Consider the following 12,833-nt stretch of genomic DNA (forward strand, 5'->3'; position numbering starts at 1 on the left):
TTGCCCGGATAGCTACAAATAACAATGTATTTAGCCCATGAAACAAAAGATCAAGAAGGAAAAACTCCTTACGCTCCTACTCTACTCTCTTAACCAAAACTTCATAATATCAAGAAGAGTGGAGGAAGCTGCTAAAACAATTACGGGCTAGTACAAATGTTTCTCAGCTGCTAGATTTTTAAAAAGGTTTCCTTTAATTTAAATGGGAGCCATCAGCAAACCCTAAATCTGTAACTGCTCTGTAGTCTCCAATAGCCCTCGATTTCTATGACCAGTCATTTTGGTGGAGCTGTCAGGGATTTGGCCAGGATGCCACAACAGGACTCCCAAGGTGGTGCAACTCGGCTGCTAACTAAAAGGTTGTAGGTTCGAGTTCAACCCAGAGGTGCCTTGGAAGAAAGGCCCGGTGATTACTTCCAAAAAAACTCAGCCATTGAAAATCCTATGGAGCACAGTTCTACTCTGACACACATGGGATCACCATGAGTTGCAGTCGACTCGATGGCCACCGGTTTTGACCACATACGTGACACCATGGAGGCCAGGCCTGAATCTAGTAGCATCTTCCTCCCAGCCTTTTGTCTTCAGCTCTGTGTCTGAGCACCCAACCCCAAACATATAAACGAATACTGTGTCATTTTGTCATATACTTCAGATTTATCGTACCATTAACTGAATACATTTTTCCTTTTGTTGAGAGAACTAGTTTGAAAGTTAGACTTTAAGAAGTAAGTCTCTTAGTAAACGCAAATGGAAAAAAGGCACAGAAAAAGGCTGCTGGTGTTAAGCGGCCCTGTGTGAAATAACTCTGCCCTGCTTAGAAAAATCTATTAGGCCAATAGCAGGATGGGTTTTCAATATTCTATCATGGTGCGTTGTGCTGTTTTTTCACCCTGAGAGAAAAATGCATTTCCAGCTTAATACTTTTAAAATAACTGCTTTTGCTTATTCTACAGCTTTTTTTTTTTTGTAAAGTCCAGTGACCAAGGACAGACGACAATGACCAAAGTGCTGACTTCATGTGAAATTTTGTTTGCAATTTTTAATTAAGCAATCCGGGCAAACTTTTTTTTTTTTTTTTTTTAACATTAGGAGGAAAGAAAACAACCACACTTGGTATGCCTGGTGGAAAAACAGAAAATGCTTTCTCATTGCAACCAGATTTCAAAGCAGTGGCGTGCAGCGAGGCAGTGCCCAGGCCCTTAGTATCCCTCAGGAGTGCTTGAGTGTACGTCTCGCAAATATGCATCAATTATGTTAGGAGGCACACCTTGCAAGAGGAGTCTGCAGAAGGAAAGCCCACCTAGAGGGACAAAAAGGGAAAGGAAAAGTCAAAACCATCTAAGTGAAAAAATTGCTGCGATAATGCTTTTTGATTAGCTCCCTGGAAACATGACTAATTATGTTCTAGTTAGTGACAAAGATTCATTCAGTCCCTACTTGGAAATCTCCTCCTGGTTTTAGTACATTTAGAATTTAAAGCACTTGGCATCTAGAAGGAAAAGCAAGTTCCCAGCTGACCCATAGTGGTTTTTTGTGTTTGTTTTGTTTTTTTCTTCCCCTACTGTTATTCAGTGTGGTTTAAATTCCTTAATGGTTGGGAAGCATTTACTGCCCCTCAAGATGTTTTGTGATTTGTCTACAGGTGATTCAGGGGCAGAATGAAGCACACCAGGTTATGGATCAGCGGGAAGATTTGCTTCCAGTTTGTTAATATTCTGTTTTAATTAAGCACAGAGTTCCAATTCAAGCACATAGGAGAAGAAGAAAGAGAACGGCCCTTTAACTGTGGCTATAGCACCTTCAATACAGTCTCGAAAGTGCAAAATATTGGAACTATTTTGTTAAAAATCATAAGACCTCTCCAGTATCTTCTGAAGGTGAGAGAAACACCTATTGATACTTCATACTTACCTTCCGTGTTTCTGAATTATACTTAAAACATAAAAGTACCCTTTAAGAGAGAAGCCACGAAACCATAAAAATTCATGGTCCTTTAGAGAAGCGCTTCACTACTTGCTAATAAATTCACGTACAGACAAAAACAGCATGCCATGTGAACATTCTTAAAACTTCTTGAATGCAAATTTGAGAACGTCATTCTCTTTTTAAAAAAAAAATCCAAGTCACATATTGATAGAAATGATGCCATTTATGTACATGTCCATTCCTTGATGCAAAGACATCAGAATGCTTGGCTGTCAGGCATTTTAATCTATATTAAATGCTTTCACTCATGCTCTATTTATTGCATTCAACAACTTGCTTCATGTCAACAGGAGATTGTCGTGAGGAAAAAGTACTAGCCGTTAATATCAAGATACTGAAATACAAATTAAAGCTACAAAGTTAGCGATTTTAAAGACTCTATTTTCATTGGATTCCATAATGAAAATCATGCCATACTCCACAGGCTTTGTATGGCTTATGACAGTCATAAGCTTCATATGCCAAAACCATATGAAAGCTTACCTTAGATGACAATATACATTCAAAAATCCTTAATGTGCTACAACCAAGGAAGAGAGGGGGAGAGAGAGAGAGAAGTTGTAAGCATTAATACAAGTGCTAACACCAAAGTTGAGTACTTGTTGGATGAAATTACAGTCACGATTATGATGAGGTGATTTCATTAATCCTTAGTCATGTGAAAGGTGTAGGAAAAGAGAAGCACATGGAGTGAAGGGCAGGAATCCAGTCACTTCAGAAGGAACATTAATATGTAAACAATTTATTAATATGCACAACCACAATAAATTGGTTTCTACCCCACTGTGTCTAAGCGGGTGGCAGAGCCAATTTGATTGTACGGTGAATATTTATGGTAAGAGCTTCCAAACCATTAGCTTAAGGAGGGGGGAAACAAAAGCCTACAACATATATATATTGTGTTTTTCAACAAAAGAAAAACATAGACAATAGACAAAGCGTTAGTGTACATATATATATGTTGAAATTCTAAAAGGCAAAATTATCAAGTAGATCTAAATATTAAACTAGTATTCTATAACACTGTATTCTAATCTGATTATACATAACTGATCTAAAACACAAGGCTTAAACAAATTTAGGCTACGAAGTGATTACATATATAATCTACAAAACTCTAAAGAGAGCTCTAATTCCTTGTTGGAAAACTGACATCATCTTGGAGAACTCAGAGAGCAAACACTGTAAACTGAGGCATGGATCTACTTCATTAGAGTTTACATGGGGTTGTTCACCCAGCCTGAAAGAACTCTTTAATTTGCTCTTCCAAATGGGTGTGAATTATATACATATGATAGGACTAATTTTAGCTTTATACATTTTGTAACAGGACCTAGAGATTTCTGGTCTTTTAACTAGGTTCATAAATATGTGAAAAAATTTCAGTCCCATGAAAATGTCCAACAGATAGATGCATTACAAACATGCTACTAGTTAATCTGTAATTGTAAAGTCTTAAATGTGAAAGTTTCCAAAGAGTAAATATATTTTTGTGTCCTGTTCCCATCAAAAATACCCAGAATACTTTTTCTTAAACTTAGCGACTTAAAAATGTTCAGTTTTCCGAGTTTCAACGTGATTCTAAGGAACTACACTGGAAACTGCCTTAAAGGAAGACTGTATCCCTCTACATGTGAAAAATGAACATCTTAAAGAAATGTCATTCATTCCCTGGTTTTGATAGCCTTACGCAAAAAATGAGATCATGCCTAAATATAGCTTTCTAGCTTTACAGTCAAGTACTTAGTTTTCTGACAAAATTTGGTCCCTAAATTACTTAATATCCTTGAATAATTTGGCCTTCCTTATCCATGGCATAAATACCGTATGCCATGAGCTGCTAAGAAATACAATTAAAAGCAAATGAGAAAGTCAAGCTTTACATGCAAAATGCGTTTTCATGTAAGAGGAATGGAACAGAAGGTAGAAATATCCAGTGGGATATGAACTTTTTAAACCTGTTGCTGCCCCTCCAGGAAGACTGGTTGTCCAGGGGTATTTACTCCTTGATATATCACTGCAGAATTAGAATATTTGTACCAGTATTTATTTATTCTCGGTTGACATTCTTACCTTTTTTTTTTTAAAGTTTAACTTAATTCAAGTCACCTATTATCAGATAACAATCTGATGATAAACAATCTCAGCTTTATTTCTAGGACCAAAAGCTTTTACCAATATATCACAGTTGATACCTTACATATTAAAATACATTATTCATGTTACTAAATTCAATTACACACTATAAAAATACATCATCTATATGTATAACATTGTTCACTTTCATGGAGGTCCCCCCCACCTGAATTTTGAACCATCCATGAAAGCATCATTTTATATCATTAGCAACATTCAGTTATTGAACGTTATTCAGCAATAAAGCACTTACGAGTGGTATTGTTTTGGGGTTTTTAGGTATATTGAAACATAAACATCAACAATACCTTGGAACAAATAAGACTAAAACCCATAAACCCATTGCCATTGTGTCGATTCCGACTCATAACGGTCTTACAGGACAGAGTAGAACTGCCCTATAGAGTTTCTAAGAAGCAGTTGGTGGATTTGAACTGCCGACCTTTTGGTTAGCAGCCAAACCCTTAACTACTACGCAGTCAGGGCTCCCAAATAAGACTAACTAAAAATACCCAAACCAAACCCTTTGCCATCGAGTCGATTCCAACTCATTGTGACCCTGTAGGACAGAGTAGAGCTGCCCCATAGGGTTTCCAAGGAGCGGCTGGTGGATTCCAACTGCTGACCTTTTGGTTAGCAGTCGAAGCTCTTAACCACTGCACCACCAGGGTTTCCCAAATAAGACTACAGGTATAGAAACCAGATGTATTTGCAACTGTGACTTAAAGCTGTACTTAAAGCTAATAAGGCAACTGGAAAAAAAATAACATTTACATTTGTAAGAACTATCTCAGTAGTAAGGGCTGAGCTTTTCTAAGATTATTATATACTTTATATTTGAGAGGAAAAAGAAAAATAAGTTTTCCTAGCACTATGAATCTACTATACTGTATATCTGAGGAGAGAATAAGTGAGAGAATATTGGTTTTTGAAAGCTATAAAAGAAAATTCTGTGTTTCAAGAAGTTTCTCTGCCATATTTATACCACGCTTAGGACTAAAAAAGTATTTATTTTTTACATAACTACTCTAAACATTTAGCATGATTTCCTAAAATAACTACTTATATTAGTTTTGTATGTCGTAGCCTTTCTGACTTTTAGATAATTTCTTCATATAGAGAGGTAGAAAAAATAAAGACTTTGGCTAGCACAGAATGACAATATGATACAATAAGAACAAGAGAAAACACATTGGGATTCTGTCACCTATCACGTCATCACTGTAACTCTGGCAGGTTCAGGAGTTTTCACGGTATCCCAAAGTAGGTTTTGATTGTCAAGAAAAAATTCAATATAAAAATTATACCAAAAAAACAAACCAAACCCATTGCCATTGAGTTGATTCCAACTCATACCAACCCATAGGACAGAGTAGAACTGCCCCATTGGGTTTCCAAGGAGCACCTGATGGATTTGAACAGCCAACCTTTTAGTTAGCAGCTGTAGCTCTTAATCACTATGCCACCAGGGTTTTCATAAAAAAAAAAAAAAAAAATTATAGTCAATTAATATTAAAAAAATGAATTAAGATGGCAGGTTTGTTGCGACGTTTCTACCACATAAATCCTTATGTGTTTTCTTGGTCTAAATTACTTGCAACACGGATATTCCTTAGTGAGACTTTAGAAGCAATTGTTTATAATATAGGATGCTATATTCTATAATATTAAACAATAAATTAGTAAACTTATCCAAACATATATTGAAAACCCAACCAAATCAAACCTGTTGCCATCAAGTTGATTCCAGCTCATAGCAACCCTATAGGACAGAGTAGAACTGCCCCTTACGGCTCCCAAGGAGCGGCTGGTGGATTCGAACTGCCGACCTCTTGGTTAGCAGCCTGAGCTCTTAAGCACTACGCCACCAGCTTCACAAAATAGTAAACTAATTTAAAAATGAGGGTGAATCTTGTAATTGCAGTTTCATTAGTTGAGTTCTCGCACTAGGATCCTTTTACAGATACTACGCCACCAAAGTATTGCCCTCTGACTTTATTTATTCTCACCATGCTATGCACATAGCATCCAAATGAAAATTAATATTCCTTTAGTTAAAAAGAATTGCAAGGGATTAAAAAAAAAAAAAGAGTCTACTGAAATAATCAAGTAGCTTTCAACAAGTAAATAAGGATGAATACAAAACGTAAAAACTTCTCTCCCCAACCACTTTGGCAAACCATTTAGATTTCTGCAGTAAGAACAATAATAAAATGATTTTCTTTAACTTTAACCTATAAAGAGGTCTTGGGTATCATACCTTTCACCTCCAGTTTGCAGTCCATCTCCACTGCCCCCAGATCATTGACTGCTCTGCAGCTGTAGGTGCCACCATCATAGGGGCTGGGCTTGCGAATCTCCAGGGTGCAGACGCCCTGGTTGCTGAACATTCTGTATCGTGGGTCATCCACAATAGTAACTTTGTTTTTCATCCAGGTTATTTTGGGCTGAAGTTAAGATGGAAGAAAGGCCAAAACATGTTTGTATTTAGCATATTAATAGACTGTCAGAACCAGAGGCAGAATCTTAAAGCCTGGCTTAGAAAGGAAGGACATCGAAGAAGAATGCGTATCTACTAAAGAGTGCTTCTCGAATTAAATTCTATTTAGCGCTCGGCAAGCATGCAAACGGGCAGTCCTGGAGAAATCAGCCGGATTTGTTCAGAGGACAGCTCTAGGGCAAGCTTCTGAAACGGATTCCGTTGCATTTAAATCTAATCTACGAACCCATGATGTTAACTCATCCTAAAACCCGTTGCCGCAGAGTCACTTCCGACTCATGGCGACCCCCTGTGTATCAGAGTACAACTGTGTTCCATAGGGTTTTCATGGCTGTGACCTTCTGGACATAGATCACCAGGCCTTTCTTCCAAGATCCCTCTGGGTGGGTTTAAACCACCAACCTTTCAGTTAGTAGCCGAGCTGCTTAAGCGTTTGCACCACCCAAGGACTCCCTAGTAGCTGAAAGATCAGTTTATATTATTACTTACAATTATAACACGGAAGATACAAAAGAGTGAGTTTGGAGTTAATTCTTAAATTTAATTAATTTGATAGAAAACCACGGTACCTTAGGATTTCCTCTCACACTGCAGTTCAGGGTGGCATTGTAGCCAGCTACAGCGTAGGTGTTAACCAAAGGCTGAGTAAACATGGGAGCCTCAGTGAAATCGAAGTCATCGTACACTGGATTCTTGTAGACTTTACCTTAAAAACAAACATGAAACATCTCCAAGTTGGCCTGAGATTATATTATTCTTGGCATACTTCAGTCACTATTAAAAGTTCCCTGAGCTTAGAAAAACATGCAAAAACATGAGCAAATGCCACACAGGACACATTTTGAAGGGTACACATATATAGCCAGTCACATGTGGCACAGGAAGCCAGAGCGGTTAAGTGAAAAATAAATATTGAGAAGAATTTGGTGTCTGAGTATTTTAACCAGAAATGTGTACTAATGTGAAAGTAACAAGGAAGGACTTTAAAGAGAGTGATTTATGATGAAATGAAACGGTAAGGTTGGAATTCAGCTTCTCTCATTGCAGCTTGGGTCCATGTGTAGCTATATTGAAGGTGTCCAAGAATAAAAGTAACAGAAATTCAAGAAGTAAATGCCTATTTTTTCCCTTCCTTGTGACTTCAGTCATTTATAGGCCAACTGTTCGAAAGCTGGAATGAATTAAAGCTTAGGTTTTAAAAAATGTAACAGTAATATTGTTTTACTTGAATTTTTTTACTTAGAAAACTATGATTTTACTTGAACATTTTTACCGTAATTTTAAAGTGGGTTTATTATATTCTTATTCCCTTACACCACATCACTTTTCCTTTCGGTCTTCTCTACCTAGTCACTGGGAACCAAGGTTTCCAGATACCCAGTCCACTCACCGTCCTTGGCGATCATGGCGCTCTCTTTAGTCATTGTTGCATCCTCACTGAGGCCGCACATGTTTTCAGCAAAGACCCGGAAATAATATTCATTTCCTATTACCAGTTCAGTAATGGTGGCACTGGTTCGGTGATAATGTTCAATGACAGTGAACCATTCCTGAAGGAAAAAATTAATTATTTGAGGAAAATCACATTAAAATACACAAAATTTCCAACTGTTGCTTCATATAAAAACAGGAACCCTTCATTAACTAAAAGGAAAAAAAAGCACCAAGTGAATTAGCATTTTACAGTGAGAGTAACAGCAATCCACAAATTATAATTAATACATTTATATAATTTATTTGTGCTTACATAATATATTTATATAATTAACATATTTATAATTAACACTTTAGATTAAACAAATTAAATACTATGTAATTTAATCTCCATTTCTACATTAAATTCACACCTTAGCTATAATCTATTACTTGTATAGTTTCTTCATAACTGTACTGTCTGTCTATATCTATCTATCCATAAAATTTTAATGCCAACTTATCTATTATGTAGAAGAGAGGAAACAAACTCACTAGAGAAAAATTAAGATTGTCCAATAAATTTGCACAATATTATTAACTTAGGGTCTTTCAGATCTTTGCTCAGATATATCACCTCCTAGCAGAGATCTTCCTCCCTATGCCTCCCCACTGTTTTGGATGCACTTTATCGCCTTGTCGTTGTTAGGTGCTGTTGAGTTGGTTCTGACTCATAGCGACCCTACGCACAACAGAATGAAACACTGCCCTGTCCTGCGCCGTGCTTACAATCGTTGTTATGCTTGAGCCCACTGTTGCAGCCACGGCGTCAATCCACCTCGTTGAGGGTCTTCCTTTTTTTCTGCTGATCCTGTACTTTGCCAAGCATGATGTCCTTCTCCAGGAACTGATCCCTCCTGACAACATGTCCAAAGTATGTAAGATGCAGTCTTGCCATCCTAGCTTCTAAGGAGTATTCCGGCTGTACTTCTTCCGAGATAGATTTGTTCGTTCTTTTGGCAGTCCATGGTAAATCACCTTAGCCTGGTTCATTTTTCTTCACAGCACTTGCTACCTTAAATTATATTAATATTTACTACTTGTTTACTGTCTTGTCTTCCCCACTGGAATGCACATTCCATGATTGTGGAGGTTGTCGTTTTCTTCTCACTTCTCATATTCTCAATGCCTGTCACAGAGCCTGGCATGTAGTAGGTGCTCAATAAATATTTATAGAATGCTTGAATGAATGAGAAGTTAAAGCTACATTAAACTCTTTTTTCAATTTTCTCCTCATCACACCAAGAAATAGAGTGGTTTCAAAGTGTATCTTGCAACCAGCAGGAAAATCACATTGCACCAATGTATGTTTAATACCACTTACTGAGTTAATGAAGTTAATAAAGGAAACACATTTTCTCTGGAACTTTTAGGCACCATCATGATTTCTGGGTATTTTGGCGATTTTTAAGACACCAGGAAAATGTAGTTACTCCCTCATCTATTCCCTGAGCATCTTATGCAAACCTTTATTCCAACATTTACTACATGTATTATCACTTGGTTTTATGTCTTCTTGACTAGACTGAGTACCTCAAGAACAGGAGCTGTCTTTTTTTTTTTAAGGTTTGGTAGCTAGAACAGTGCTCACCACATAGTAAGTGTGTGAATAAATGAAAGTTTGGACACACATAATAAAAACAACATTTTTGAGGGGTATGAACGATTATAGGAATTTAAGTGAAGAATAGCACGTGTAGTCACAATACAATGGTGTGATGGTGTCCTGGGCAGTGCACGGGGCAGAGAGCACCTTCTGTTCTAGAAGCCTGCTCTTGCTGAAACACGATAGAAACACAGGATATAGGGGTTGGGCATCATCACCTATCATTAGGCAGACCTTAGTCACATGAAACAGCAGGAAAGTCTTGGCTTACCAGGATTTAAGTGGATCTCTAAGAAGATAAACGTTGGGCAGGTTTGATGGGGAGGAAGAATGGGAGTGAGAGCTGCCTGAAGAGCCCTCCTATAGTAACCATTCCCGTTGCTGTAGTGTCAATTCTGGCTCATAGTGATCCTATAAGACAAAGTAAAACTGCCCCATTGGGTTTCCAAGGCTGTAATCTTTGCAGAAGTAGACTGACACATCATTCTCCCACAGAGCAGCTAGCTGGTGGGTTTGAACCGCTGACTTTTTGGTTAGTAGCCAGGTGCTCAGCCACTACACTGCCAGGGCTCCTTACAGTAAACACGGTACCAATGGATTCACTCCTAATGTCAGGTCTAAGGTCCAAGAAGGAACCTTCACTGCTAAGTAAGTCCAAGGTGTTCAGGTAGTTCCCTGGCAGAGTCATGCATCAGTCCTGCTCTCAAGCCATCCAGATGAAAGAGGCCTCTTTAAATGCCAAATCTGATCTTGTCATGTAATAACCATTCAGGAAAATAAAAAAAAACACGCGCTGAAAATAGCTTATGGAAAGGAGAGGCTTGAAAGCCCTTGATGATGAGTCTTGTTACTTAGACTGCCCTTTTCAACTCTTTCCCCTTCTTCTATAATCTTAGGTGGTTTCATGAACAAAGATCTACTAGTGTAAAGAAAGACCTAAAGAGTTCCTATCAATATCATTAAGGATGATGTTTAACTCTTCCTGCAAGAATGAAAAATGCCTCTCTGCCATTGTGTGTCCAAACACTCATTCATTCCTTCACTTGCTAACAGGTTGAGTAGTAGTAGGGTACAGTGGATGAATTCTGATTCAGAAAGAGACCCCAGCTGAGCCATTTAAAAGCTGGTGACCTCCAAAACCAAAAACCAAACCCGCTGCTGTCAAGTCGATTCTGACTCATAGCAATAGGACAGAGTAGAACTGCCCGAGAGGGTTTCCAAGGGTCGCCTGGTGGATTCAAACTGCCAACAGTTTGCTTAGCAGCTGTAAGTCCTTTAATTTCTCTGAGCCTCAGTTTCCTCATCTGTAGAACAGGGGTAAATAATAATTTATACTCCAGCTGGGTTTTTCTTGATTACCCCCAAGCTCTTTCCCTTCTCAAGGCCTTTGCACATGTTACTCCCTTTGGGATCTTTCTTTTCTATGTAGTGTCTTTTTTTTTTGATATATAAATCCACATTATCCAACATTTATTTCATGAAGAAAGAAAGTTGCATGGGTATAAATGTGAGTCAGAATCCACAGTAAGTAAATATTTGCTGAATAAATGAATTTATTGAATCCCACTGAGCACTGCGCCAGCTCCTCTATATTTCTGGCTTTATAATAACCAACAAGGTATTTGTGCCCCTTACTTGGCCTTATAATAACCAACAAGTATGCCCCCATTTTATAGAAGAGGAAAATGGGGATCAAGGGGGTTAAGTGACTGTCCATGGACACAATTGTTAAGTGGCAATGCTGGGATTCAAACCCAACTCTCTGTGGCTCCAAAGGCTTACCCTTTCTAATATGTCACAGCCCCCATTGATTTCCTTGCCAGAAGAGACCTCATGCCTCCCCCTTTACCTCTGATGAAATGAAATTTTTCTTATTTGAAAGCTTAACCCTTTGCTGCTGCTGCTGAGCCAAACCTTACCATGCTCTTCTTGTCAGCCTTCTGGATCGTGTACCCTGTGATGGTAGCATTCCCATCATCCCTTGGTGGTAACCATGTGAGAGCAACATTCTCTCCCCAGACATCTTCAATCTTCACAAGTTGAGGTGGGCCAGGACGGTCTACGAACATAAAATCACGGTATCACTGTGAAGCTACGTCCCCTCCCAGCCTGTAGCTTGTTACATGGGGATATTTTTTAAAGTCCTTTCTTGTATTACACAGTACCTGGGTGGTGCAAATAAATGGTTAATGTGATCAGCTGCTAACCGAAAGGTTGGATGTTCAAGTTCAGTCAAAAGGTTCTTTGGAAGAAAGGCCTGGCCATCCACTTCTGAAAAATCAGCCATTGAAAACCCTGTGGAGCACAGCTCTATTCTGACACGCTTGGGGCTGCCTTGAGTTGGAATTGACTTGAAGGCAACTGTGTTTTTCCTTATCTTCCAGGAGGCAGTGCCCTCCCAGACACTTCTCATGGGGTCTTCTGAGACCCTGCACCTTCCACTAGAATGGCAACATGTCAGATGCAACGGCATAAAGCTGTCACCACACTCCTCTCGACTTAAGAGAAAACAAAAAGGTTTAGCCAAATGGGAAAAGAATATTTAGTTGAAGGGGCACGAACGTTCACCCAAAGGAATGCTTGCCACAGGAAGTTGTCCCTTTGGTTAGAGAATCTGACAACTTTGCTGAAATATAATAAACATGACTGGAAACAAGGCTTCTCCTAAGCTCTGCTCTTGAATTTATTTCTTGACAATGTAAAAATTACAGAACCATTCAAGTGAGAGAGGTCTATCCGTAAAGAATCCTTCCTCTATTCTAACTCTGAACGGAAGTTAGAACTAATCTTATTTATTATTTGGCCAGATAAGCAGATAGGTAGCCCTTCAGTGTTTAACTGTTTAACTTGGTCTAGGTAAGTCTTCCTTACATTTAACAAAAATTCTTCATTCTCTGTGAAAACGTTATCAGTGAATTTTAGGTGTAGTAGGAAACATGTGAAACCATATCTAGAATTTACGAGGTTTTTTTATGCAACAATTCAACACAGGAAACAGTTGTATCATCAGGGTGTTGAGAGATGAAGAGTAAGCGAGAAGCTGGATGTAAAGCAGTAGAGACGGTTTTCACTAAAAAGTACATACATTAATTTTCTTTAATAAATGCCCTAAGTCTCCCATGATGAGTC

General features: G+C 38.3%; 1 protein-coding gene across 1 annotated transcript in view; it reads right to left on the bottom strand.

Annotated features, from left to right (window-relative positions):
• Window positions 1–2,258: 2,258 nt before the first annotated feature.
• MYBPC1 (myosin binding protein C1) overlaps window positions 2,259–12,833 on the bottom strand; it is a 69,447-nt gene continuing 58,872 nt past the window's right edge. Inside the window, exons 24-28 of the mRNA XM_064285121.1 lie at window positions 11,624–11,763; window positions 8,016–8,175; window positions 7,195–7,331; window positions 6,386–6,572; window positions 2,259–4,006 (exon numbers count right to left, since the gene is read on the bottom strand). Coding sequence (XP_064141191.1) covers window positions 3,942–4,006; window positions 6,386–6,572; window positions 7,195–7,331; window positions 8,016–8,175; window positions 11,624–11,763 — 689 coding nt within the window. The 3' untranslated portion in view covers window positions 2,259–3,941. The remainder of the gene's footprint in view (window positions 4,007–6,385; window positions 6,573–7,194; window positions 7,332–8,015; window positions 8,176–11,623; window positions 11,764–12,833) is intronic.

This window comes from Loxodonta africana, chromosome 4 (genome assembly GCF_030014295.1).
Source record: "Loxodonta africana isolate mLoxAfr1 chromosome 4, mLoxAfr1.hap2, whole genome shotgun sequence".
NCBI classification, from domain to species: Eukaryota; Metazoa; Chordata; class Mammalia; order Proboscidea; family Elephantidae; genus Loxodonta; species Loxodonta africana.